The 27,715-nt window shown below is 33.4% G+C and overlaps 5 protein-coding genes across 5 annotated transcripts; 2 read left to right on the forward strand and 3 right to left on the reverse strand.

The window, feature by feature from the left end:
- The first annotated feature begins 2,321 nt into the window (after positions 1-2,321).
- On the forward strand, positions 2,322-2,735 carry LOC11413744 (uncharacterized). Its single transcript, XM_003624072.2, has one exon. It carries the CDS (start codon positions 2,322-2,324, stop codon positions 2,733-2,735), a length of 414 nt encoding a protein of 137 aa, XP_003624120.2.
- Positions 2,736-5,854: 3,119 nt separating this feature from the next.
- Positions 5,855-7,784, reverse strand: LOC11426553 (uncharacterized WD repeat-containing protein C25H1.08c). Its single transcript, XM_039827982.1, has 3 exons — positions 7,545-7,784; positions 6,126-6,243; positions 5,855-6,033 (listed from the first exon to the last, which is right to left on the reverse strand). The coding sequence occupies exons 1-3, from the start codon at positions 7,782-7,784 to the stop codon at positions 5,882-5,884; spliced, it is 510 nt and encodes a 169-aa protein (XP_039683916.1). The 3' UTR covers positions 5,855-5,881.
- Positions 7,785-10,860: 3,076 nt separating this feature from the next.
- Positions 10,861-12,369, reverse strand: LOC11415811 (probable UDP-arabinopyranose mutase 5). Its single transcript, XM_024770482.2, has one exon. The coding sequence runs from the start codon at positions 12,330-12,332 to the stop codon at positions 11,289-11,291; it is 1,044 nt and encodes a 347-aa protein (XP_024626250.1). The 5' UTR covers positions 12,333-12,369; the 3' UTR covers positions 10,861-11,288.
- On the reverse strand, positions 12,007-14,248 carry LOC112416508 (uncharacterized). Its single transcript, XM_024770483.2, has 3 exons — positions 13,893-14,248; positions 12,557-12,686; positions 12,007-12,464 (listed from the first exon to the last, which is right to left on the reverse strand). The coding sequence occupies exons 1-3, from the start codon at positions 14,004-14,006 to the stop codon at positions 12,445-12,447; spliced, it is 264 nt and encodes an 87-aa protein (XP_024626251.1). The 5' UTR covers positions 14,007-14,248; the 3' UTR covers positions 12,007-12,444.
- A 1,785-nt stretch (positions 14,249-16,033) lies between these two features.
- On the forward strand, positions 16,034-26,771 carry LOC11416907 (ALBINO3-like protein 2, chloroplastic). Its single transcript, XM_003624077.4, has 14 exons — positions 16,034-16,483; positions 18,461-18,567; positions 19,192-19,319; positions 20,908-20,979; positions 21,501-21,602; positions 22,291-22,350; positions 22,582-22,647; positions 23,963-24,010; positions 24,392-24,631; positions 24,730-24,785; positions 24,915-25,032; positions 25,294-25,383; positions 26,193-26,302; positions 26,394-26,771. The coding sequence occupies exons 1-14, from the start codon at positions 16,158-16,160 to the stop codon at positions 26,542-26,544; spliced, it is 1,674 nt and encodes a 557-aa protein (XP_003624125.2). The 5' UTR covers positions 16,034-16,157; the 3' UTR covers positions 26,545-26,771.
- The last annotated feature ends 944 nt before the right edge of the window (positions 26,772-27,715 follow it).

The raw sequence follows: 27,715 nt of genomic DNA on the forward strand, positions 1-27,715 counted from the left end.
ATTTTTAAGTTTAGGGGGTATTTTGCACATAAGTGCAAAATTTCGGGGAATATTTACAAAATTTCATGTTGACTAACAGAAGAATTTGATAGAAGGGGTAAATTGATAAACGTTGTACAATTTCATGGGATAATTGAAGTTTTGTTAATGTCAGAGGGGCAGTTGACGAAACTTACAATTTCAAGAGGAATAATTGCTTATTTACTCGTTATTTGTATCTATTTTGTTGTTGGTGGTATTGTTTTATTATGAAAAAATAAAATAAAAAATTGGTCTGAAGTTGTGAATAAGGTATATGCTGTCTACAACTATATAAACTACTTTATAGAATTAGGTAAAGACAGTAATGAATCCTCGTTTAAAAGATTTAAGATTAAATATGATTTTGATTTTTATAAATATATCAACTTTTTCTTTTAATTTCTTTAAAATTTTCCTTCAACTTTTAGTCATTATAAAATTTTGAATTACTACTTTTTGTCATTATTTTTAAGTTAATTTTTTATTTTTATTAATGAAATTGTGCAAAAATGTGTAGATTATTGTAAAAATATTTTCCAAAAAATTAGAAATTGTGCAGTTTACTTTAAAAGAGGGACCAAAAGTGAAGATGGAAATTTTTTTGTGGGACTAAAAGTTGAAGGAAAATTTTAGAGGGACTAAGACGAAAAATCGATATATTTATAGGGACCAAAAATATATTTAACCCAAAGATTTAATATTGTTATATAGATTCGTCAAAAAATACATTAATAATTCAAGAAACAAATTCGACGAGTGATTGTAAAAGCTCTTCGGATTTTCCATATTTCAGTATTGTTGTTTGACGAGGCAATGAAGGAATGGTGGATTTTTCATATTTCGGTGGTACATCCAAGATCACGAGTCATGAGTGTGAAATTTGTTTTTCTTTACGCGTTGTTTTATACAAATTACATACTCCTTGTGTTTGTGCTTACTCTTAAAAATAATTTTCTTGTTAGCCAACATCAAAAATAGGCGATCAAAATTTAGGTGAAAAAAACCCCTAGTCGAGAGAAAGTTAGGTAAAGGTCATGATATTTAGGCAAGGAAGAGCAGTTTCTATTAGAGAAATAGTATTAGAAGTTGATGAATGTGTACATCCGCTGTCAAATTATTCTTTTATGTTAAATTTTTTTGTTGACGATAAGATGACAATTGATTTGGGCTGTCAAGATGAATGATGTGGCATAGGGACAAAATTGAAAGTAATAAAATAGGAAAACAAACATTTTGGTTGGATGTGTAGCTTGATATGTATTGGTCCCTGATTAAAGATGGTGTGACTCATATTGGTCCTTCAACATCTACATCTTCTTCACCATCTTCATCATCTTTAACAATTTGACCTTCATGAACCTTTAGAAAAAACCTAAAAATTCATTAACAACAACCGTTATTTTCTTCATCATCTTAATAAACTCCATCATTTTCTTCAAACAGACCCAAAAAAAACTTTGAAAAAATGGAAGATTGATTTCACTTAAAGTCAATTTTTTTCGAGATTTTTTAGAATAAGAAAATTCATATAACAATAACAACATACATCGAAAGTTGTTTTCTTCCTTTTCTATTTCACTCATGGTTGTGCCATGGTTTTTGTTGTTGAACATTTCGTAAAAAAAGATTTCTGAATTTTCCAAAAATAAATTCAATCCACAAAACCATATGGATTTGAAGCTTGAAAATCCATGGATCAAAAGGACAAAAGTGAAATAAAAAAAAGAAGATAATAGTATAATTTTACGAGTAAACCACTAAATTGATCACTGTCTTTGTAAGCGATTCTTAAATTCAAATTAGTATTTGACTTTATTAATATTTGAAAATAGTTTATATCTTTGTCAAAAGTTGCTCAATTATGTCTCTCGTCATCATGTAAAAAAATAAAAAAATAGAAACATATGTAACATTATGACATTGTGATTGACCAATGTCACCCAACTCTATATCACACAAGTCCTATCCGACTAGATGCATGGTTCTATATTTTTCATAATGACGATAGACTTAGTTGAAAAACTTTTAATAAAAAAACTAAACTATTTTAAAGTAGGGTTAATAGTGTTTTTCACCCCTGTAATATATGTCATTTCCGGTTTTCGTCCCTATAAAATTTTCGGTTTGATTTACACCCTCGTCAAATTTTATTTCCGAAAAACACCTTTAATACGCCATTCAAATTAGTATTTGATTCTCATTTGCCTTATAGGAACCCTGCATGCTCTGAAGGTGGTCCCAGAGTTGGGTCGTTCTTCAATGGTTCTATTCATTGGCTGGTTTATAATTATCAGACTGAAATGGATGTTATTATTGCCTTTGATTTAAAGGAAGCGACAATGGCAGAGATAGCTCTTCCAAATGATTGTTCTCGTGGAATTTATGATTTGTTGGTATTTCATGGACTTATCAGTGTATGGAATGTGGAGAGGTCTACAGTTAAGATATGGGTGATGCAAGAATACGCAGTGCATTCATCTTGGACTACGACTCTTGATTTTTCTTTTCATCCTCCTCTGGATTTTTCTCCAATATGCTTTACAAATTGCGGTGATATAGTTGGACCAATTGCTGGTGGTGGATTAGCAAAGCTTAATGACAAAGGACAACTGCAAGAGTATCATTCCTATGGTGACCGTTACTTTATGAGATCCCAAATGGCGGTGTATATAGAGTCTCTGCTTTCACTCCCCGATGGCACTGAGCAAGCTTAAGATAACTAGTGATACCAAACAATAAGAATTTGATTTGATTGTGAAATATTTGTATTTCATACTGTATTATGAACTCTTGGTATCATGAAGCATGGGAAGTGATAGGCAGAATACTGAAACTGGGAAAAGACATAACATAATCGAGAGTAGAGGTGATCTTTATCAGCAGCTCAAATGCCAGTTCACAAATCACATAGCTCTGCTGTTTCCTCCTTGCAGCTCCTTAGTGAAGATGAAATTTGTCTAGTCATTGCCAGTAGGTTGTTTAGTCTCTTTGACTCTATGCTTTGTTGTTTTATGTTGCTTCAACGGTTGATTTTGATTTGTTTTGAATGTTGTTTGATTTTGGTTGAATGGATGGTGCTTTCTTTATGTCTGCATTATTGAAATTGTGCAAGGTGTTTGTGTGCTTGTTGTGTTCTTTTAGGGCTTTGTTATGTAACTTATATTGCTACACAACGAGTATCCTTAAAGGATTGGGACCCTGAGATGAAGTGTGAGGTATATATAGGACCTTTTCCATTTTTTCTTTACTCCTCACTTTTAGGATCATTCTAAGGATTCTTCTTCATAGTTTCTTGAGCAAAAGTTGGTGCTTCCTCCATCTGTTTAGTTACTAATACATCAGCTTCATTTAGACTCATCAAATATTGTGCATTTTTGTGTTGAGTTCTCTAATTTTTTGTGCTATGATTTCTGATTGTGAACTTTATTTTTTGGGGTTAGTAAGAGAGGATTAGTTGGTTACATGGATTCACGAATATTAGACTGAAGGTAAGGGCGGTGTGGTGGACTGGTGGTGGTTTTAAGGAAAGTGGTGTTTATGGGTTGGGGTGATTTTGTTGGAACTTTTAAGTGGAAGAAGATGTGAGGGAGCATCGTTGGTGCTGTGAGATTTAGTGAAGTTTTGGAATCTAGGTTGATGATTCCTTTTGATATGAAGGCTATTTTTAGATTAGCAAAAGTTACTTCAGCTTGTGTTGGTAATTCAAGGACTAGTTCAATAAATTGCTCTCGTATAACTAAAAATTTCTTGAACTAGTGAACATTGGATAGTGATGCAGGTTTGGTCAATTTACTACTATCGAAACTTCTAATGAAGAGAAACAAAATCAATCTGTTTTAATTTCGTCGCATACATGAAAATCTTGCGAAATCTGTTTCAACTACATTGTATATGAGATCGTCTAAAGTTAAGTGATGGTGTATTCTTTGCTATAATGCAAGAGGTGCATTATTGCAAAAGATTGTTTCAATAATAATTATAGATATAAATTACAATTTAATATATTGCATAAGAACCAACATTGTAAACCAATATACATAACCACCACTACAAACCATAGCAAAACACGTACATGAGTTTGCTCATACTCAAACCCAAGATTAGAAAACAAAAGGACTCTGATGGCGAAACTTGTATCTTTCTGTAGAGATGCTATGCTACTAACTATCCACCAAAATGAAGATACCGAAAAGTGCACTGTTAGATGAAGAAGTAAGAACCCTAAAACAAGGAGACAAACAAGTTGTAGTTGCAAATAAATCACGAGAAAAAGAAACTGAAAAGAATGTGAAGAATGAAGTTGGGCCACTATAAGAGAAACAATACATTTATAACTTAGAATTGGATATGCCGCTGTTGGGATATCAATTCACTTGGTTCAAAAGTATCGGTACTGAAGCATCCAAGGAAGCCCGTCTAGACAGAGCTCTTGTTTCAAACTCGTGGCAAAGCATGTTTCCTAATGCTGCCTTTCAGACTCTCGTTGCTCCAATTTCCGATCATACTCCTCTCCTTCTGCAGCTCGACCCCATCCCATGGAGACAACCTCACCGCAGTTTTAAATTTAATAATGCTTGGCTTCTTGAGCCGAAACTTATCGATCTTGTGAAGAACAATTGGGAGCACTATCCTTCCACTAACATTCTCGCCAAGCTGAACTATTGTGTGGAGGATATAACATCTTGGAGCCGTTCTGCTATTCCCAACTTCAAACATCTCATCAACAAGCAGCGATTTAAAATTGAAGAATTCCGCAATGATGCAAGCGATGCTACTGACCCTCAGCTGCAGGTAATGCAACAGAATCTCACAACTTTAATTCTTCAAGAGGATAGCTACTGGAAGCAGCGTTCAAAAATATTTTGGCTATCTGAGGGTGACATAAACAGCAAGTTCTTTCACGCTTCCGCTTCAGCATTCATAGCATCTAGCATGGAAGTACATTATTAATAACACCAAAAGTACATTATTGATACCCAATTTTGGAAGTCCTACGTGTCTTTTTCTTCTCTCTTTTTCCGAAACTAATGGAAGAATGGAGAAACAGCATTCATAGCATCATAAACCCTTGATCAATCCAATTATTTATTTATTTTTTGTGAAAAAAGATCTCACTCTCCCTTATTGTTTTATTTTACACCTATTTTTTATATTTTTTCAAAAATAATTTGAAATAAGAAGCAATTGGGGGAAGGGATGCACCTAGCATAACCATTTCCCTCAATCACTCCTGCTGCAGAGGATTTGATCCTTGCTAACCTATAGCGGAATGACCACCGTGAATGAATCAAAGTTCGACTTGTAAATACAAAGGAAGTTTTGGTTGTGTTTTTCTTTTATCTGATGCCATCCAAATGTTGAACTCTTTCTCCTTGTTTTGTTGATGAAATTGCATATCAGATGTTTATTGTATAACACCCACAACATAACATGTCGTCCAGTTTGAGAGATGAGTTGCAGAGGTTACGGTTGGTACAAAGGTAGTTGTGGCAGCAACAATTTTCTAATACTATGGAAATTCTAGTTTAGGTGGTGGACTGTATAGTATGTGTTCCCAGCGTATGTTCTTGCATGATTCCTTCGTAAAGAATAGCAGTGCTGTTGAAAAATAAAATATGAATTATGAGTCTGACTATATTACAATTCTTCTTGAAGACGACTTAACAAAAGCTGGAATCAAGTACAAGGAAATTGAAGAATGTAAAGTATGTAACACAGATAATAATAGATAAAGGAAGATGCATCAAGAAAATATGAAGAGAAATTAGTACCATGAGGGGTGAAATCACCGCAGGTCACACTACCACCATCTCTCGGATTCCATCTGAAAGTGAAAGATTTCATGGGAAAGTTAAGAATCTCATTTTACCTCAATGCCACCATTAGGACCATTAAGCACACTACTCAAATTTCCATATACATCCCAAACTTGAACAATTCCATCCATGCTTCCAGATGCAAGAAACTTCCCATCATAGCTAAAAGCTAAACTAGATACAGAATCAGAATGACCTGCACAGAAGTAGATAAATAACATCAATTATCCAAGATCGATAAATAAATATCCAATCAATTAATTAGTAGCTTATGTATCATGAAAATACCTTGAAGCTCAGAAGCCCTATTTCCTTGGCCAATCTTCCATAAAATTCCTCTGGCATCACCACCCCCTGTAGCCACCAAAGTTGCATCTATTGGGCTGCATGCATGAGTATACTTGATCTACACAAGAAGCAACAGGAATTTCAAAAAACACCTTGAACACATATGATACATGACTTCACAATGTGAAAGAAAAGTGAACAGAAAAATAGAAGCATTCAATTGAAAAGGCAACGAAAGTATATACAAATTTTACACTGAATAAGAATAAGAACAGCATAAAGAGAAACATAAATAACAATTTACAAAGCAGAAACCTGACCAGTATGACGAGTGAGCGTGTAGATAGGTTTCCTATTTGGGTCAGGAAAATCAACTGCTTCGACAAAAGCAACGAAATGTATTAGTTAATACAGTGAAAAGCAATGCATGTGAACTGTAACATAAATGAAAGTGTAACACAATAAGAGTTAGTTGAGAGATAGAAACAAAGTAGATTTAGTAAGATTAACGGGTCGGAAAGAGGCTATCCCAAAAACAATATAGGGTTAACCTATCAAAGATTAATATCAAAATCAAAATATAGTTTTCTTGCTTTCATCCACCAAAATGACAGAACCTTCATTCTATCAAGCAACTTAACCAATATTTCCTCCTTTTGCCGAAAACAGCGGGAATTTCTCTCTCCAAATAGCCGAAACAGTAGCTAACCAAACAGTATGAGTAGAAGCCCTTACCTTTTCTCAAAAAACCACAGGTATGGTCAGACAAATAAAGAGGATTCACCGACGATAAACTCATTCATTGCATAACTAGATCCCAAATGCTTCAAAAATGATTACAACCCAAAAATAGATATAGGTTTATTTATATCAATTCCCATTGAATGCAAATATTTTTAGTCTTCTTTCGTATGTTTTGTGATTTCGTCACATTAATTAGCACGAGACTTTGTTTGTTTTGATTATCCGTCTTTGTACTTTTTGTGTTATTTCTCGTCTTATTGTGGTGCTTATTTGATTCACCTCGTCTTATTGTAGTCTGTATATCAAACCAACGTTGTTTGGACTTTAGAGCACCTCATACACAGACTGCTTAAAATATTAATATGTAAAAATGATGAAAAATCTCGTAAGTGCAAATGGTGTCAATTACTCAAATATTCAAATAATCGATATGGAACAAGAAATGCTTAAATATTTATTGACCGATGAAACATATGACATCGCTTCACATCTATGGCACTGGGAAGAAACATGCATCTTCTCCATATACATTTTGTGCCTTATCAATTACAAAATGAAATACAAAAAACCAAAAACAAAAACATAATTAATGGCTAAAATGGCAAGTATGAAATTAGCATATACAATAAAATGTTGTGTTTTGAATCAGTTCTTTTTGTTCATGTTCCTCCTCACTGCCTCAGCATTATCTTTGACATACTCAGCTGATTGTTTAGTTTTTTCAGAAACCTTATCAGAAACACTATCTGCCCTTGCCTCTGCCTCTGCCTTTCCATCTGCGCAAGTCTGTTTTACATTCTCAGCAGCCCTATCTGCCTTTGCCTCTACCTCTGCTTTTCCATCTGCACAAGTCTGTTTTACACTGTCAGCAGCATTATTGGCTTTGTTCTTAGTTGAATCCCATGCTTCTTGCATTGTCTGCTTTGCTTTCTCTGCTATGTTTTGTGTTGCCGCTGATGCCTTATTAGCTGCGTCTTTTGTTTGGTTAGCAACCTGATTAATTCAATACAACTAAGCAATTAATTAATTTCATTGTACTATAGTATCACCTAGAAGAAAATGTGATCACATAATTAATAATATGGTCATGAGTTACATTACATGGTGTCCAGTGGAATAAGCCTTTTCATGTGCTGATTCGTTCAAACTGTTGCTCACTGTTTCACTGACTCCTGCTCCTTGTTTGATTCCATCAGTGGTGATTGAACCATCTTCATTATGTGACTTTGGAACCTACATATTCATCACAATTCATTACGAAAATATAAATTAGTGAATATTCACACACACATTACAAACATGAATGTGAATAATTATTTACTTGGATAAGTCTTGGGGAAGCTGCTGCAAAGACCCTAGAGTTCCAAGGACGAGCCCTAGCAATAGTTGCTGCAGCAGAGCCAAATTTTGGGAGGGAGGTGATAAGGGTAAATGATGCCATTGTTGAATTCTTATTTAGATTTCTTAAATTCTCTCTTGGGAAATTTGTATATGATTATATTGCATTGTTTATCACTTTGTATGTAAAGTGTTTATATAGAGATCCTCCACGGTTTGTTTGCGTGCCAAGAGTAATTCACGCTCACTAGTGGTAGAAAAAAGAGAGATATATAATAGTGTCAATGCACTCATTTAGGACCCAGAATTATAGGATTAGTTAATTTAGTTGTTTGTTAAGGACATATATACCACATGTAAATAAGCTACCTCTTCTTTTTTTTTAGGAAAAATGAAGTTAAAAATCAACTAGTGGTCAATATATTTTTCTTGATGGTGACGTGACTATGCACAAATATCATATATTGGTGTTGAATTTAAGAAGGGACAATTACCAAAAATAGAAGAAATATTTCTTCAAAAGAAAAAAATAGAAGAAATATATTGTATGCTGACCGGTAGAGGACAAGTGATAGATTAGATGTACAATCTATGAGTAATTGTTCTTATCAACTGAGTTAAGCTTACGAGGAAGATCGGATTACAATATATGTGTAGAGATAATTGGTTGAGAGGAAATCGATAATTTTTTAATTGTAAATTATATTTCATTGTAATAAATTTTACCATTATTAAATATATATGTGTAGAGACTAAGACGAGGGGCAATGACAGGTATGTTGCTTTGAAATTTGATATTAGTAAGGCATATGACCGTATGGATTAGGATTATATGCGAGCTGTCATGGTTAAGATGAGATTCAATTCTAGGTGGATTCACTGGATGTGTATGTATGTAGAGTCAGTGGATTATTCTGCTCTTGTAAACAATGAAAAAGTGGAACCTATTATTCCGGGGAGCTTAAAATGCTGATATGATTACATGTTTGGGGTAGTGGATTCAAAAGCCGGTCGTGGTGGCATTGTTCATAATTTTTTCATAGATGTTTAAAGTTTTAAAAAGCTATTCTAAACGCCTCCCCAACGGTGAGTTAGCTTGGGAAAATAATGTAATTTAAACAACGAATTTACAAAAATGAGTATGTAGAAAAATAAAGTAATTTATTTTAATGCTTTCGTTATAATTTTTCAATGAGTTTTTCTATTCACACCCTATATATTTCTGGTTACACCCAATTGTTTCAAAAAGTTTTTGATAATACCACCAAAATTGTCCTTTTATATAAATTTTCTTAAAATCTTGATTTCATTCATTGTCACTCTAAAATTCCACTCTCTTGCACCCACCAACGATCAAACAATCATGATGTTCAATTAATCTCTGAAAGATTAAAGAGTGAATCAAAATATCTGTCATTCATACTCGATTGTATATAAATAAGTGAATTTTTTCTTCTTTTTCAATAACGTTGGTTTCAATGTTCTTCTTCTTGTTTAACTGCACTGTTCTTCTTCAAGTAGGTTCATGTAAACTTAGTTTACATAACCTAAGTTTACATAACCTACTTAAACTGAGTTTAAGTATGTACACTTAAACTTAGTTTACATGACCTACTTAAAATAAGTTTACATGTACATACTTAAACTGAGATTACGTAGAATCATTGAACAAGGTTGAACTTTTAAATGTACACTTAAACTCGGTTTAGATGACCTACTTAAGCTGAGTTTAAGTATGTACACTTAAACTCAGTTTACATGACCTACTGAAACTAAGTTTACATGACCTACTTAAACTGAAGAGGGATTTTAGGGTGTAACAAAAAAAAAAGGAAGATGTTTTTTGAAAATTAAATTTTATAGAAAGGTAATTTTGTCATTTTGAAATGCAACCAAGATTAAATAGGGTATAATTAGAAAAACTCTTTCTCAATGTCTAAGTGCCAACATGAGTACTCAACAACAACACCCCCTCAAAAACAAGTTAATATTTGTGCAAATACAACTTTTTTACACATTCAATCAAATCACAATATTAATCCAATTTTCCGAAGTAGTTCAAAAATCATCTCTACAACTATCTTACTTGGTTGAGTGCAAGTCATAGTTAAGTTTGGGACAACAGTAACTTTAAATATGCGGGTTGAAACATATTATTTTACTTACTTTATTTGGTGTCTACTCTAGGCTCACGTTTAAGTATAGGAAAGTGAAGAATCATAAGTTAACTAACACATTTCTTTTTGTCTCTCTTTGATCTAATCTTTAATTGACAATAATTGAATTAATTATATAGTCAAAATACTTACCTTTAAAATTTATAAAAACACACGGTCATTTTATAACACATCCTTATATACATCACCGTTTCTGTTTTATTTTCCACTTTCTAGAAATTCACACGATTGCTAATGTTAAGATACTGATGGTACCTTTCATAAAACTAAAGGTTCATCTTAGAATTTTCTGAAAGAAAAAAAAAAGTTCGTCATAGAAGTACATTAAACAACAAGTTACAGATAACAAATCGTGAGAGTTTAAACAAAAAATTAATAAATCAAAGGTTTAATTTTTCCAATAGGTAAATTTTCATGCCCCCAAGATAAACGAAATAATGAGAACATATCCAAAATTACATGCAAATTGACACCCATTAGCATAAGCAAGACCTTGGAATTTTATTCAAATACCAAATGGTTAAACAAGACAGCATTTATTCAACTGTCACAAAACCAAATAAGTACTATTTTATTCTTACTTCAATCTAACTCAGTCACGCAAAAAGTAATCTTGGTAGAGTACAAATAAAGTAGACGTCACTTAGTTTAAATAAAAATTGCGAAATATATATGCCATTAAGGCAATAATAACCTGGTGCACGTTTAGATTAACAATGAGTTTGAGAGAATCACGATGGGCACCACGATTTTGTCAAAAGCTATACTTTAAAAGCTTCCACAAAAATCACGGTGCCACAATGATTTTGCCAAACACATCACCAATCTCTAAACATGCACTCACTCCTACAAATCCTAATGGATGAAACAACTCCAGACCATGCTAAAAATTAGTTCACGAGCTTCAAGCAGATCCAACTGACTTCCAGAGCTTAACCCACTCTGCCATGGCATCAGCGGCTTTCAAAAACATAGGATCAACCTTCCCAAGTTGTTCCTTCACTGATTTTGCCATCTCGATCACGCAGTCCTCGGCCGTCGTAGCTGATTGTGGCAACTTTACAGACTGAAAGAAAGGAACAACGTCCTCCATCAATTTCACCCCTTCCCATTCTTTCTTCAAGCTGTCTATGGCATTGCCTCTTTCATTTCTCCAAACATACGGCAACCCACTTTTCACACCGAGGCTTAGGTGGTCACATACAATTTTCACACACAATCCACACCATATATCTTCCACAGTTTCCCACCTGAGTTTTCCTTCTCCTGCCAACACCAAAGCTGGGACCAAAGCCGGGCCAACTAATTCTCGGTTAAAGGCGATGTTGATTCCACTCACTGGCAACATGGCTCTCGTAGGAACGGTCAGAACTGCATCCACGTATCTTGAATTCCTCTGTGTTGGCTTGAGAGCCTGTGTTGGCGCATCTAGGTCTGCCAGATTGAGCCACAGTCCACACGACAGAGCACAATCAACCCCACTTCGGAGGCTAAATGGGTAGCCGCGAACAAAATCTGCACCCTTACGGAATGGATCATATAGTGTATTAAAGAAGAAAGGTGTGGCAGGGGTCTTGAGGTTCACAATATGCTGAGCCACAGCATCTACTACATTCCCCGCGTCATCTTTTGCTGGAACACAATCATCATCAATACAGACAACATACTTCTTCTTTGAAACTAGAAAGCCAAAATATCTACAAGCGTAACCAGAGAAGCGAATAGAAGTGGAGGAACCCACCACTCGCTCAATTTCAGAGTTTGTATAGACATCTGCGCTAAATCCTTCGGGAATTTGGAGTTCTTCCTTGAGGGCAGGATCTTTGACTATTATCAGGTGGAAACGGGAGAAAATTGACTTCCACTCATTCATAAAAGGAGTGAGGTTAGAGTGCAGCGCGCCGATCACAATGTCAACTTCGTTGTCGTTGATAATTACTTGAGACATCTTGTGAGGTATACAATACAGATTATTTCACAAACCAAAAGTCTAGATTGGCCGCCTTAATTTAAAACTGTTGAGTTGGATTCAAACGTCTTGCGATAGCTTCAATATTATCTTAGAATTTCTCAGAACATCCTGTATAATAATTTACAAATATCAGAAAAGAAATGTTTGTCACTACAAGAATAACTACCATAAATACAGAATAAAACTTTAAAATAACTCACTGGTAGGAAGAACAGGGGTCACAATATGTCGGATATTCAGTGCTTGAACAAGTGAGATTACTTCCTCGTTACCTGTTGCTATAAACAGTTTGAGAACTTTTTCAGTCAGCTTTCCAGCTTTCAATATTCTCTGCACATGGAAAATTAAGAAATGCAATGAGGAGGCTGAATGAAAATGGCCAAAAGAAGAAACTTCAGCGTAAAATGAAAGTGCTATAACTTTTCTATAGACAACAAAAGGATTGAAACCATATCTACAATATATCAAATTCAAATTATGAATCACAATCCTGACGAGGCCAAATTCTATTGCTGCTGAAAAATTGTCAACAGGCCTTACTTATTTGATCAGATAAGGTCAAATGTTTAAAGCAACTGGGGAAAAGCAAAATTTAATATTTGACATCCCAATGAGAACAAGGTACAGCAAAATCTGATTCTGAGCCCTCACGAATAAGAAAATGATGGCACCACATAACTATCAATTCAAACCCGTAAAAAAGATAAATGAGTATTGTTTGATATTTTGAGTGACACAAGTCTTAGTTGTTCTCAAATATAATATATGTTAGTGTCCGGGTGCTGACTAGTTACATTTTCTGATATGACTTTTTGTTAAGAGAGGAACGACAGTTAAATGAGGGATAGGAATAGCAACAGAGAATTGCTTCGGTATCTTTTCTCTTAGGAACATTTTGGGTTGGGCAGAGTGAGAATTATCACATGTTTGAGAGACTTCGCTTTGGGATTAAAGGCAATCTCTAATGTAATATTGTTTCTTTTTCTCTCCATCAAATAATACAATTTTTGTTCCTCTTGAGTTTGGGCTTCCTATCAATATACCAAAAGAAATATACTAGAGAGACAGAGCTCGCAGCTACACGGAACCAGGTCCTAGAAAAAGATCCAACTACAATCTAGACCGCAACTACATCTTTCCGCGGCCACAATGTAAACATAATTGAGGGCATATCAGCCACATTTGACAACAACTTTCGCAATCTCTAGCACTAACACCTCTAATCAAAGGGGTGTCCGGTGTCCAACACATACACACACAATTACTTCATTTTCTCAAATTATTACTGGTGTTGACGTGTCAGTGTTGTGCTTCATACATAGTAAAGAACCAACAAATTCATCTGATATGGATAAGGTCGCAAGCATTGTTTACAATCATAGATCTATACACTACTATATCAAAAAATCAATGAAGAAAATCAAAAGGGTATAAATAAATTTAAAAAAAAAAAAATTCAGAAAGGATAACCTTATTAGCTAGTAGTAACTATCTATGAAGTTTGAGAGAGAGGGAGGGAGAGAATAAAAAGAATACCAGGAAGAGATCAAGGAGAATGTGATCAGGAATGGGAGAGAGATCGGAGATGTCGGAGAGATTAAGGACGGCTGAGTCAATGGTGAGAGAAAGTAATGATGGCGGTGTTTTCATTCATTCATTCGATTACAAAACTAATCTTGTTTATATAAACAACTAAATCAATAGTAATCAATACCTATTTTCTCTCTCCTTCTCAGATTATTAAACAATTCGTTGAGGGAACAAGATCCATTAATCTCTGTGTTCTTTCCGTCCTCTATTTCTTCTTTTCAAATTAACCTAACCATTTGTCAACACAAAATCAATTACAAAACATTAAATTATTTATTAATTGATTTTTACTTACACAAAAAATAAAGATAAAAATTAAACCGATAATATTTTGTTCCACTTTTTCCTCTTCACACGCTTAACCCCGCATGTGCCATCATCAACTTAATAGTACTATTAATATTTTTTATTTTTTGCTTAAGGGCATATATTTGTCAAAGTTATCCTCACAGGAGCATAGTACTATAGAAGATAAGATAAGACATCCCTTAAAAAAATAAGACTAAAATTATTATTAATTTTGTTTTTAGTCTTCGTAAAAAAAAATTGTAATTTTACTCTATAAACTTTTTCAACACATGTTTTTACTTAAAATTAAAATTTGTTTAATAATATTTAAAGTTTTAAATTTTTGAATGGTTTAAGCATAATAAACCACCCCCTAAATGATCTATGAGCAACATCTAGTCAAATCTCGTATACTATCCGTCAATTTTTTTTTACGATGTTGTCATGTTACTCATTGAACTTCACCTCTTTAACTTCCTTATCTTTCTCATTCACTTTGACACTTTGACTATGGAGTATGTGATACATTTAGCTTTAATAATTATAGTGATATGGAACTGACAAACTAATACGATAGTTTAAGGAAAAACAATTGCGACAACAGTCATCAACGTGATATCCTTGCCAGTCACAATCACCTTTGACATGTTGTCTTTTGAGTTCAGAAGATCAAGCAACATTTGTAGAATCCAAGTTAAGTTATCCTCTTTTTCAAACGTTAGAAAAGTAAAAGCAACAAAATATTTCATCGATTGAGGTTACCTAATTTATCTCAAACAATGACATTCTGTACACATTGGTTTTATATGTGGATTCCATGATCAAAACTGTTGAAAAAGTGTTAAGCAACATAATAAATTATGGATGATCCTAAAATATATTGAACATGTGTTTGTTCCGGCAAACATGTGAAGAGATGCTGCATCTTTGACTTTTCAACTTTAATGGTCTTTTTTTTTATCTTTCATGTGCATTGTTCACTTGTTTTATATTAGTCAATCTACTAGCAAGAAGACGACTTTCTACCTTTGGCTCCATCTTATGGTTGAGAGCTCAATTACGACCATTCATTTGTTTCCTTCTTTATATAACCTCGCAACCTAAACAGACACTCACATTTCCTTGAGCCCGTGTCTTCTTGGTTCAATTTCTTACTAGGTGGTTTGTACTCATAACTCCTTTAACGTGCCAACACTAACAATGGTTTATTTCTCCCACCACCTGAATAAGATTTATGTATACCTAAAATATATCTTGCCTTTGTTGATTGTCGACAAACTCAATTAATCATATTATCTCTAACTTTTCATGTATCCTCGGTGAAAAAAAGTAAGGCGTTGTGTCTACTTCATTATCACCAGTTTGGAAACTCCAAAACCAACAATAGAAGGTTTCACATTAACAAAAGCGTCAACAATATTTGGTTTCACTTCAACAAAAGGCTTCAGCTATAAACAATTTCAATTCAACGAAGAGTCGACATTACATGATTTTAACTCAATAGAATTATCAACCATAGTTAACCACTCATACGAGTTCATATTAGAACCGACGAAAATGACAGAAAAATTTCATCAATATAAACGAGTTAAAAATACAATACCTATTTCTTAACGTTAAATGAGTGTAATAATCATCTAACCATTTTTCGTCGATGAAAAAGTAACAATAGAATTAACATGTGACTGATTTTATTTGAGTGAGATTATTTCAAAGATTTTTTGAGTGATGAAATTGGATCCTAGATGATAGATACCTTTGTCTTTGGTAACAAGTTAGTTATGGTCGTAGGTAAAGTGACCGAAGGTTTTGACCTGTAAAAGAAATTAGAATGCTTTGGTTCTTAAAAATAAAACAAAAAACGAGAAGAGGAAAAGTGAAAAACACGCTAGCCAAGTTAACCCGTGCTCCCTCCCGCCGTCAATGGCAACCACGGCGGTGCTCCGCTCCCTTCTCCGCCGTTCACGATCATCTTCACTCCTTTACATGTCACGTATCCCCGCTTCTCATCCTTTCACACCTCATTCTCCAACTCCAACCTTTCTCGACGCGTTCCACACACGCGCTTTCTCCACTGGTTCTTCCAATGACGAACTGGATACTGACTCGTTAGGTCTCGACTCGCCGGTTCACTCCGAGATTCTGAAAACAATCGCTGATAGTGCCGGCAGCGAAGATATCCCTGTTTTTCCAGTTCGTGCCGTCATTTCATTGCTCGAATCCTTTCATGATCTCACTGGATTTCCATGGTAAGCTTCAATCTCTCCTGTTCTTATCACTGATAGTTAAATATCATTTAGGATTAGGCTCTGTTTGGATAAACAACTTCTTTGCAGCTTTTAGTCCAAATGCTTATTTCGATAGCAAAAGATAAAATAAAGTTAAATTGTTTTCGTATAAGCTATAAGCTGTTTTTGGCCCCGTTTGGATAAACAACTTATATACATGCTTGTTGCATTAGAGTTTATACCATTAGAGCTTATATCATAAGCTCTTATACTTGATAAGTTATTTATGTTTGGATATGTACACTAAAAAGTACTTAAATAAATTGAAGTGTTTGGATGTGACATTACATAAGCAATTATCGAAATTTTAAATATTTTTAATTTAACAAAAAAATCAAACAATCAACCACAATTATCAATTTTTTTTTTTGATAAAATTAATCAAGATGTAAAAAACAATATTATAATATATTAATTATAATTATATATAGTATAATCAATATTCGTCCTAAAAAAAAATATCAATAAGACAAAATTAACATTAGAGGTGTAAATAAATAGTCTAAACATCATCATACACAAATATAATAATATATGATAAGCTTTCTTTTTAAAAAAAAATTATAATAATATAAATATAAGAAAAATGATATTTGTACAACCACTTTGTCACAACTTTATCTCACATATTCACATTATACTCTTATTCTCTCTCTTCCTTTTTCTCTCTCCATTGTTTTTGACCCATGAAAAGAGAGAAAAAAGAGGTTGTCGCAAAAATTGTTTCAAATAGATGTTCAAATATCACTACTCTAAATATAATAGTAGAAAATAATCACGTATGTAAAAGTTTAATAGTCTTACACCATTGTTGAAAAAATCTTTATAAATAATAGTTAAAAACAAAAATAAAATAAAATAGGTATTAGTGTACAATTTGTTACAAAAAAAAACAAGTTAAGTTTGTTTTTTTATTCAGTTCAATTTGTTACGTAACAAAAAAATAATAAAATTCTTCCTTAAAAAAAATAAAAAAAATCTTAGTTACATGTTATACTTCAGTAAGATAAGTATAGCAATTTTGTTACTCACGCAAAGATAACTAACAAAAAAAAAAAAGGTTTGAAAAAGTGGATCCAGAGAGAATCGAAGGGGGTTACATAAATTCATAAGTTCCTTGTTAAGCCGGAGGGTAAGCTGAAAATTTAGGCTTATTAAAATATGGCATAAGCAGCTTATGAAACTATGATAAGCTATTTTTATTTATTTACCCAAACACCTTTAAAAAGACTTATGGGAGTAGATAAGCCCACATAAGCTCAAAATAAGCCAATCCAAACGGGGCCTTTATAAGATATCTTGGAGAACTTTTGAAAATAAGCTGATAATAGCTTATGAATAATGTCATATGTTGTTTTCATATCTACTCCCTAACCGTCTCACAAAAACTTAAGTCTACAAATAAGCTCGAATATGTCAATGCAAACTGAACCTTAGTTTAATATTGGTTAAGTAAGTCAGAGGTTAGTTGCGATTAGTTAGACGTTTGTTATAGTAGTTACAATAGGATCACTATATAAGGTGAACGCTATACTCATTGTATCAACTTCTTCATACTATCAATTTCGAAATTAAGACTCGTTTGGATTGACTTATTTTTGAGCTTATGCAATACAACTTAGGCAAATAAAGAAGCTTTTATGTATTATTCATAAGCTTGTCAAGGTAGTTTATCAAAAAACAGCTTATGAAGATACTGTTTTCATTAGTGGGAACTTATGAATTAACATAAAAGCTTATTTATTTGCATAAACTATTATTATAAGCTAAAAAATAAGGCAATACAAATGGACTTATTTCTATCATTTTACTTTATTTTTCCATTTGTTGGCCTTCACTATGCTTCTCAACAGTAACAGTGCTATACTAACTCGAATTGTTGTTTGATCTTTGATTCTGAATTGAATGTTTGTGTTAATTCAGTATTTGAATATTCAGGTGGTTAACTATAATTTCGTCTACTTTGGCTCTCAGACTTGTTCTTCTTTGTCCTTTGATTTTTACGCTTCACAAGCTTAAAAGGATTTCAGAGTTTGTCCCTAAATGTGAGTATCATGTTCTCAACTCGAATTAGTTCATTGCTTCTTTCTCTTGGTAACGTGATCAATTTAGATTTTAGATTATATTAATAGTTATTAATTTAGGCTGAAGCATAAATAATTTCATAAATTTGCTCTGCAAGTTCATATTTAGCTGATTATTATTTCTTGTGTGTGCATAGATATATATCTTTTTCATTTCACAACGTCGATTAGGGCTTCAATTTTGAGTGAATTGATCCTTCGAAGTTGATTTTGGTTAAAATTGAGTTGAAGAAGGTAAAGTGATTTACGTTTGGATACAATTACATTGAAGTAAAAGTGAGTTGATGTTAAACAATAAATTTGAGTGTAAAAATTAATTCTAGAATCAAAAGCTACAATTTTTAGCTTCAAGTAGAATCAATTTTGGAGGGAAATCAATTCTACACTGCTAGAATCAAAAGCTACAATTTTAAGCTTCAAGTGTTTTTGTTCCTTTTATGATTAGAAAATGAGAGTGAATACTTGCTTATCAGTTATCACCTTTCTTATAGTATTATATACAATATTTTTTCCTTTCTTTTTCCATAAGTATTTCATCTACTTAAATTATTATTAATTTTTGTTTGATTCCTTCGCTTCTTAAAGTGCCCCCTCCATTCCCACCGCCTTTCTCAGGAAAGAGTTATATACGTCAGATGCGGTTCTTTGAAGAGAAGAGAAAAGCAGTTGGATGCCCTTCATACGCGTGGCCTCTGTTACCGTTTATTGTTCAGGTGACACATCTAAATTCATGGGAAACATTTGTGATGAACCCTAGAGAAATGAATTTGCTTTTTCTCCTCCCTAGTTACCTATGTTACATTATAGCCAAAAACAACCACCAAGAAAGACTGTATACTGCAGTTGTGATGAGGGTGTGAGAAATTTTTAGTCTCAGGTTATGTAATATATTAATAAAAAGGAAAAGAAAAGCCATGAATGGTTTTAAATTGTAGTACTTGCAAATAGAAATTAAATAATGTCTAAAATCGGAAAAGGGAAATATAGCAGCCTCTCGTCCAAAATAGAATATGTTTTTGAATAAAGCTTAAGTATTCGATAGAAAGTTTCTTCCTTTGCAACTTCGACAGAGCTTACATTGCTTTGCCTAAAAAAAATTGAGTGAGACAATGTTGTTAGACTATTGCCAATCATTTCTAGAGACAATACATTATCTCATAGCATACCTTGACAGTTTATACTTGAAGAATTCTTGCATGATTGAGTTCAGGATTTCCAACAAGTTTTTGATGGTTATTTCTTCAAATTTGAACTTGTTCGCCACTCCCATGAATATCAGAGGAGGCATCCATGAGCTGGTTAGAAGCTGAATCTTCTGTCAAAGATGCCCATTTGATCTAAACAGAGCATCTTTGGCAATTAATGCAGTAACCTAATTGTTTGAATGTTAGTTTTTTGTTGTGGTAAAAAGAAAGTTTAGGTGGAGGGTAAAAGGCCTCATTCCAAGGTTAGGCTGTGCCAAAAACCTCAGGAGAACTTTGGTCTTACAGATTGCCTACCAATAAAATACCACCAGAAGCTCAAGACCTTTTAGGAGATGCATTTTGTTCCAACCAGCTGCGTTGTAAAATTAGTTGAGCTTTAGCATCCAAGGAAATTATTTTCCTTTCATTTTACTCAGCTACACTTTATTTCAGAGGATAGGGATTAGAAAGAAAGTACTTATAAATGCGCCAAAGGTAAGGATGTGAATCCTCTAAGGCTTTGTTTGCGAGTTTAGAGGGGAAGGGATGGGGGAGGGCTTTCGAAAATAGGAAGGAGCAAGTGGAAGAAATAGATGACTTTGGAAGGACGGGTTTGAGGGGTTCATTTTTCTTCAAAATACAAAATCCTCCTAGTTTTGGGGAACTAAAATTGTTTTGGAGGAGGATTTTGGAGGCTTTGTATGAATTCTTCAAATTCAATCTATGTTGTAAAATTCGAAATATATCAACCATAAGCATTAATTCATCATCATTCTCTAAAAAACACTCTTTCCAAAAATGTGAAAGGTATCTCCATTTTCCCCTTTATTTTTCACCCCCCAAATCCCTTCCCTCGCCACCAAACTCCCAAACAAAGCCGAAAAGTATACCTGACAAAAGGGGGATGGGGACTGTCAGAAAGAAAAAACTGACCAAATTCTAGCCGATTTCCTATCAATTGAATATTTGTGATTAAGAAATGGATATTAAAAAATTGTACAAGAATTTGATTTTTGTTGTCATTCATGAGAAACTAAAATATGGAAAAAGAAAGTTACATGTTCATATAGTTTAACAAAAAATTCACTATGGTTCTGTGTTTCTAATTTAACTCCAGGTTCCCTGCTTTTTCGTGTGGATGTTTAGCATAAGGAGGATGTCACTGGATGGTCACCCTGGTTTTGATTGTGTAAGGCTCTAACTGAAATGCTGTTTTCTTATTGTGTCTGCTAATGTTGTCAAATATCAGCTATGGCCACATCCTGGCAGATGCGGTGGCAGATTTTTTACAACCACCACCGCCAATATGTGAAGGATGGCGGCGCCATAGCGTTTTATGGCGACTTAAAATGACATATTTTTGGCTTTCCGCCATGGTGTGCCGTCCGCAATCAATAACATTGGTCTGTGCTTTTCTTAACTTCCTATTGAGCAAACATAATTACAAGGTTGTACAGTTCCATGAATGAATAAACCACTTCATGAGATATCCAACATGAAGATCCAACTCAATTTGATTATATGGATTAGAACAATAACCATAAGCTTTAAAGATGCCTGCAAGTTATGGACTTGCAGCATTTTGGAACTTCATTGCTGTAGAGGCTGTATCAGTGTTGAATGTTGAGTATTAAGTATTAACATATATGTGTACCATATTCACACAGACACCCATCGTTGCTGAATGATTTAACATGCTAATTATTGCAGGGTGGTGCTTTATGGTTCCAGAATTTAACAGAATTTTCTCACGGTTATTCAGGGTTCACCTTTCCTTTTCTGATGGCTGGTCTTCACTATGTTATTGTTCAGGTAATGTAGTACTGAGTCCATACCCATTGCCATGATGGATCTTTAAATTATCTCTATTTACCTTTTGTTACTTTACACCCCCATCTCCATGCCCATGTGCGTTAAAGGCACGACTTTAACATAAAGCAATTTAATTCTATTAAAAATAGAGAATCATAATTTATTATTGCGCTTTTGTGGCAACCCCCTTGATAAAGTTGGGATGTAGTTGAGAGCCAAGTATTTAACACGATATTTGGGGATCTGATATAATAAAAGGTATGATTACCGAGCCAAAATAGCTTGCAGACTTATTGGATCTAAAGGTAATTGATCAATGGCTAGTGATTACTCAAGTTAGGCAATCAAATACCTGGTGTTTGCTTACTGCCTCTGTCATTCTGCTTATAATGATGAAATCAAACTTTGTTGCTTTTTATCTCAATCTACACTGCTCGTCCCACCAGTAGCTCAGTCAACAACAGAGAAATATACAAACATAGTATAATAATAATATTATACGTGCTATAAAAAATAGTCAGATTATAGTTTAATGCATAATAGAGTGAATTTGTTGTTTTCTGTCTGAGATTTGTTTGGTCTGTGCAATTGTACTTTAAGTTAATTCTTGCATAGTCTCATTGGTTTTGCGAAGGGCATAGATAGTCAGTAATAGACTGTGTACTAATTTATGTTCTTGATTTATCAGGTAACCTTTAAGAAACCTATGATTGAAGAAACACAGGACATTTTTGACTTGTTATCCAAGGTGAGTATAACAAGTATAGAAGTTCTAATGTGTTACTTCATATTAATTTTCTTGAGCAAAAACAAAGTTGATCCCTGATTTGATTTCTTAATTTTGCATTTTCTGTGATTTAAATATCTTTATTTCATTTTACAAACAGTGTTTAAGAATGTGGTATATGCTTCTGTTCATCGAGTTAAACTTAAAGGCAGTAGTTCAACAATTTAATGATAAATATTTCTGTTTATGCAGTACTACAAGCGATACTTGGACTTTCTAACATTGCCTATAGCTTTCATTGGCTTTTCTATTCCTCAGGTAATTTTAATCCTTACATATTTTGTGTTGTTACCGTGTTAATTGGATAAATGACATATCTGAGATGCATTTTGTGAATTTATGGTAGTAGACCATATATGATAGATGGCCTGATGGTTACTACTAGATTTCGAAGACTGTATGGTTTTTAGATAAGTATAGAAACCCAGAATTGACTACACATTTTACGAATAAAACTACGTTCGGAGCGATCTTTTTATGCAAGATATCTGTACTCTGTAGGCACTGCTGCGGTGGGGAATGGGGATGTATGGTTTCAGAAGATTAAGGAAACCTATAATTTACTTTTTAATATAAGCTACAATTTCCTCACAGCCTATCAGAGTCTATTTTCGTTTGTTAGTTAATCTGATTAAGCTCAAAACAAAGTCAATCTGATGGAACCCGTAAAATCAAGATAAAGTAACTGTATTTAATTGAATGATAAAGATGAGCTCAAAGGCTCTACAATGGTGGAATAGCCGAAAAGAAAAGATAATCAAGAGTCAGAGACTCTTGCCCAGAGCTAAAGCTCCTACCAGAGAGAACATCTCTCCTAATAGACTCAGCAATAATAGTCCTGAAAATCCGTAACTGAATTCTAAGGATTTCACTAACCAACTCATTCTCTCCCATATGGCCCCACTTTCTTCTAGAATATGTCAGGTGTCCTATCATAATCTGATTAATTAGGTAACTTGATCTACCTTGACTGCAGTGGTTGGTTGATACTAGATAGAGTTAAAAATACTGCAACAATTCAGTCTAGTGGTACATTCTCCTATTTTGAAACCAAAGGTAGAGGTTGTGATTGCAGTTTCTGAACTTGCATGAGTAGGATTCCCTTGTCAATTTGATAGGAACTTGTATCTTATTACAAAAGAATAGGGAACATTCCTAGATTACAATGTTGCACAGGCTCTGAAAGGGCACCTCCTAAAGCCAAATGGCCCCGAATCTATCAAATCGACAAGCTACCCTCTCTCTCTCTCTCTCACACACGCACACACATACACTTTCGTCTTTATTTATAGGCAACTACCTTATATTTCTCCTAACTATATTTCTACTTACTAAGTTGGTCTAGGATTACTTATCAGTACCTATCCCAAATAAAATCGGTAACTTGAAACCATATTGGTTTCTCACAATTTTAACCAAAGATTAGTTAGCGGTCACATTACTTCAACATTCCTTTCGCGTATGTGACAGTTTCCATTGCAGTTGGCAGTTGCTTTATTTTATGGAAAACTCATTCCATCTCTTGCCATAATCTGAAAGTTGTAGTCTTAGTTACTGTAATTTATTCTTGCAGGGGAGCCAACTCTATTGGATTACCAATAGTTCGTTAACGCTAGTTCAGGTTAGTAAGAAAACATTGTGCATTTCAATGCCCCGTTTACTTTGTGAAAACATTTTTCTATTTTCATTTTCTGAAATTTGTGTTAGTTTTAGTTGCTAAAAGGAGATGCTAGACTTTTGAAGTGAACAATTGTGTGCATTTGGAAACATTGAAAATGCCAAAGAATTCTTTTTAATTATTTCCAAACTGCATGATCCCTAACTAGCATTTCATCTCCTTTCCATCACAATGGTTTATTTCAAGAGTGTTGCATCTTATTAACTAGTTAAAATTAACATATTTTAGGAAAGGAAAATAGAAAATGTTTTCATAAAGTAAATATGGCCTAAGTTTTTTAAGTTTGAACTAATATGTAGAATAAATCTTAAATAAACTTTGCAGCACTTTGCTCTTAGAAATCCGGCTGCCCTTGCAAAGTTGGGGTTACTGGACAAGAATCGTCAAATAGCAGCTTCCAAGGAAACTGATGCTTCTAAAACACCACCTTTACTGGGGGTACAAGACAATAGCACAACAGCAGCTACCAAGGAAACTATTTCTCCTGAAAAGAACCCTCTGGATTCACCTGAGAAATGGCATAAAATACCTATAGAGAACATGTCCTCTGTAGAACTGACCACTGTGAGTGGATAAGAACATGCATCATCTGTGATATATCATTAAAACATTATCGGCTCCAAGAATTTTTCACAAACTAGTGGTTTGATTTTGTTTTACAGCTTGCAGTCCCATTTCTAAATAGTAGCGATAAAGATAGTGCAATACCTTTGCTAAAGTAAGTTATCCTTTATAATTTCTCCAGTGTGGGGGAAGAATTAATAGAAAAGGAAACTCCTTTTGTTATCATAGTTCTTGGCCTTATTTCTGATTGATAGTGCAATGCTTTATTAACTCCCATATACAGACTAGCACTTGATAAGGACCCTGAATACTTGCGAGCTTTGGTTTTAATGGGACGGGTTCTTTTGCTGAAGCAAATAAATGATGAAGCTATTCAATACTTTGAGCGTGCAATATCAAAGGTGTGAATTCATATTTGCCTCCATTTTGTTTTTAATTTGCTACTCTGGTTTTATGTTTAGCCAACCCCACTTAGTGGGATAAGGCTTGGTTGTTGTGTGTTGTTGGTTTTATGTATAAAATATGTGGTCTGGTATTTGTTCCTCTGAACTATGACTTTTAATCGCTATTTTTCATTTTTTTTTTCTTACACTAGAAATTTATTGTGTCATTTCACTTCGTTTGCATCTTTAATGCCTAATTTTTTACTGATTTTTCATTAGCTTTCACTTGCTGGCTTCCCAACTGATCCAGAAGAGTTTGATTTTTTGATTCTGTCATCCCAATGGGCTGGTATTGCCTTTGAACGACAGGTGAAGTGAATACTTCAACTTTATCAAATTTCTGTCTGTTTTTTTTTTTTGTTATGACCATAAAACACTTGAATAGGCATTTGACAGAGGGAATAATGTGATAGTTTGTTTATCAAATGGGTCTTAGATCCGTAATACTGATTATCTTGTTGCCTTGATGAAAAATTGGACCTTTATTCCTCTTATTAAAAACAGATTTTGTTGTACCAAAAAAAAAAAAAACAGATTTTGGGACTTTTTTTCTTTCTTTTGAACAGATTTTGGAACTTGGTTTGGGTTTAAGAAGCATTTGTATTCCGATTTTCAGTTTAACATCAACTGGCAAAATGGAACTTGGTTTGGGTTTATTGCCTTACTATTTGGCCCCATGAAGTCGATGTGTACTACAGAAATTGAAAAGTATCGGTGTCTGACACGTATCTAATACCGATGTGTCTGATCCCCTGAAAGTATCCAATAATTCTTTTTAAAAACATTTCCACCGATACTTCTCAGATACATATATATTCAACATTTCTTACCTACTAAAGACTCTAAATTATATTTTTTTTATGACACATTTATAGTAGAAAGAATATATTTTGATATAGGTGGGAGAAAGATATGTAACTATGCCTACTAGTTTTGATCACAATTTAATTTAATTTTTTTTATTAAAATTGTGATCATCATATATTAACTACATATATAGAATTTATGTATCAATAAGCAATTAACAATGTTAATGTCTCTTCACAAATATTATGCTTCTAGTTCTTTCTTAGAAATTGGATTTCATTTTCATTTTTCTTCAATTTTCTGCATGGCAGGGAAAGAAGGATGAAGCGCGTGCACACTTTGAAAGAGTTGCAAATATGGAGGAGCCTGAAGATCCCGCTAGCAAACGCTATTATTTTGATGGTTTGCTGCTGCTTGCCAGGTACAACTTGGTTAAATACCTTAATTAGTGTTCAAACTTTCCTTTTCTTATTTTCATTTTGCTCATGGGATTGGATTTATTGGGTTTACAGCTCTTTACATGACTCTGGTCAAAAGGCTGAAGCTGCAAAGTATCTGCGACTTGTTGTTGCTTATAATCCTGGTTATAAGAAATTTTTGGAACAATGTGAACAACATGAAGATATTGCTAGTGATCTTGCTCAAACTAGGAGAGACCTCTGATTTCAGATATGTCACTGATGTCCATATTTATTGTATTTTATGTATATCTAAACAATAAAACTTTACCTCATTTCATTTTTGCTTTACAGTTTATAATTTATATTTTGACGAATAATCAGCTTAGATGTCAGCTGCATTACACAATTAGTTATACAAAATTGTGTAAATATTGAAGTGATGGCATAATTTGATCCTCCCTTGTCCCCCAATTAAAAATAATCCATGTCTCTTCTGGAAACCACGAGTAACAACTAACAATGTACACAAACCGAATATGCCATCACTTTTTTTGAAGATCAACCTAATAATACTCTTTTTTTGTGGTGTCATCTTTCTTTTGGCGGTGAACCTAATAATACACTAATAAATTCAAATTCAATTGAGATCTTATTGATGTACCATTTCAAAAAATGAGTTTTACTATTGTGTAAATGGCTACTTTTGCATTCAATTCTTCTATCACATCGAACGTAAGTTTGGTTTGTAAGAGATAAATTAATGCTACTTAAATTGTAATAATTTTTTTTACGGTCATCGTGTTTAGACTAGATTTTATTTTTTTGGTCAAATTAGATTAATTGGGTAAATTACACCTCTCTGATTTTAGAGATGTTTGAATTGTATTTGCATTGCATTACATTTCTCTTAGGTTTTTCTCTCAAAATAAAAAAATAAAAAATCTTAAATCATGTAACAAAAAAATAAATTAAATATTTTTTTTTTCCTTTGTTTATAATTTCAATATCAGCAATAATTATCTTTGACCGATTCATTATTAACTTAACAATAGAAGACAAAAATTCATTTTAAAATAATTTGGCTGATTCTTTTTCATTATTTACATTATTGCACTATAGTTGATTTACAGTTTAAACTAAATTTTAATGGCATTGTCATAAAACAAAAAGAGAAAAAAAAAATATCCACTAGACTTAGTTATATTAAAAAGGACTAAACTATATATATATTTTTTTAAAAAAAAAATTACTTTTTTTTTTAATGACAGATATTAATAGTTAATTTGTTATATTAATATTCACTTCTCTATCCAGATTCAAATGTAGACTCCAACTCTTTTTTTCTTTTAACTCAAACCAATTGAGTGTTTCAACTACTCAACACCCACATTGCATAATTACTTATTGGACAAATATTGTTTTTGTTCACATAG

Source organism: Medicago truncatula, chromosome 7, assembly GCF_003473485.1.
Source record: "Medicago truncatula cultivar Jemalong A17 chromosome 7, MtrunA17r5.0-ANR, whole genome shotgun sequence".
NCBI classification, from domain to species: domain Eukaryota; kingdom Viridiplantae; phylum Streptophyta; class Magnoliopsida; order Fabales; family Fabaceae; genus Medicago; species Medicago truncatula.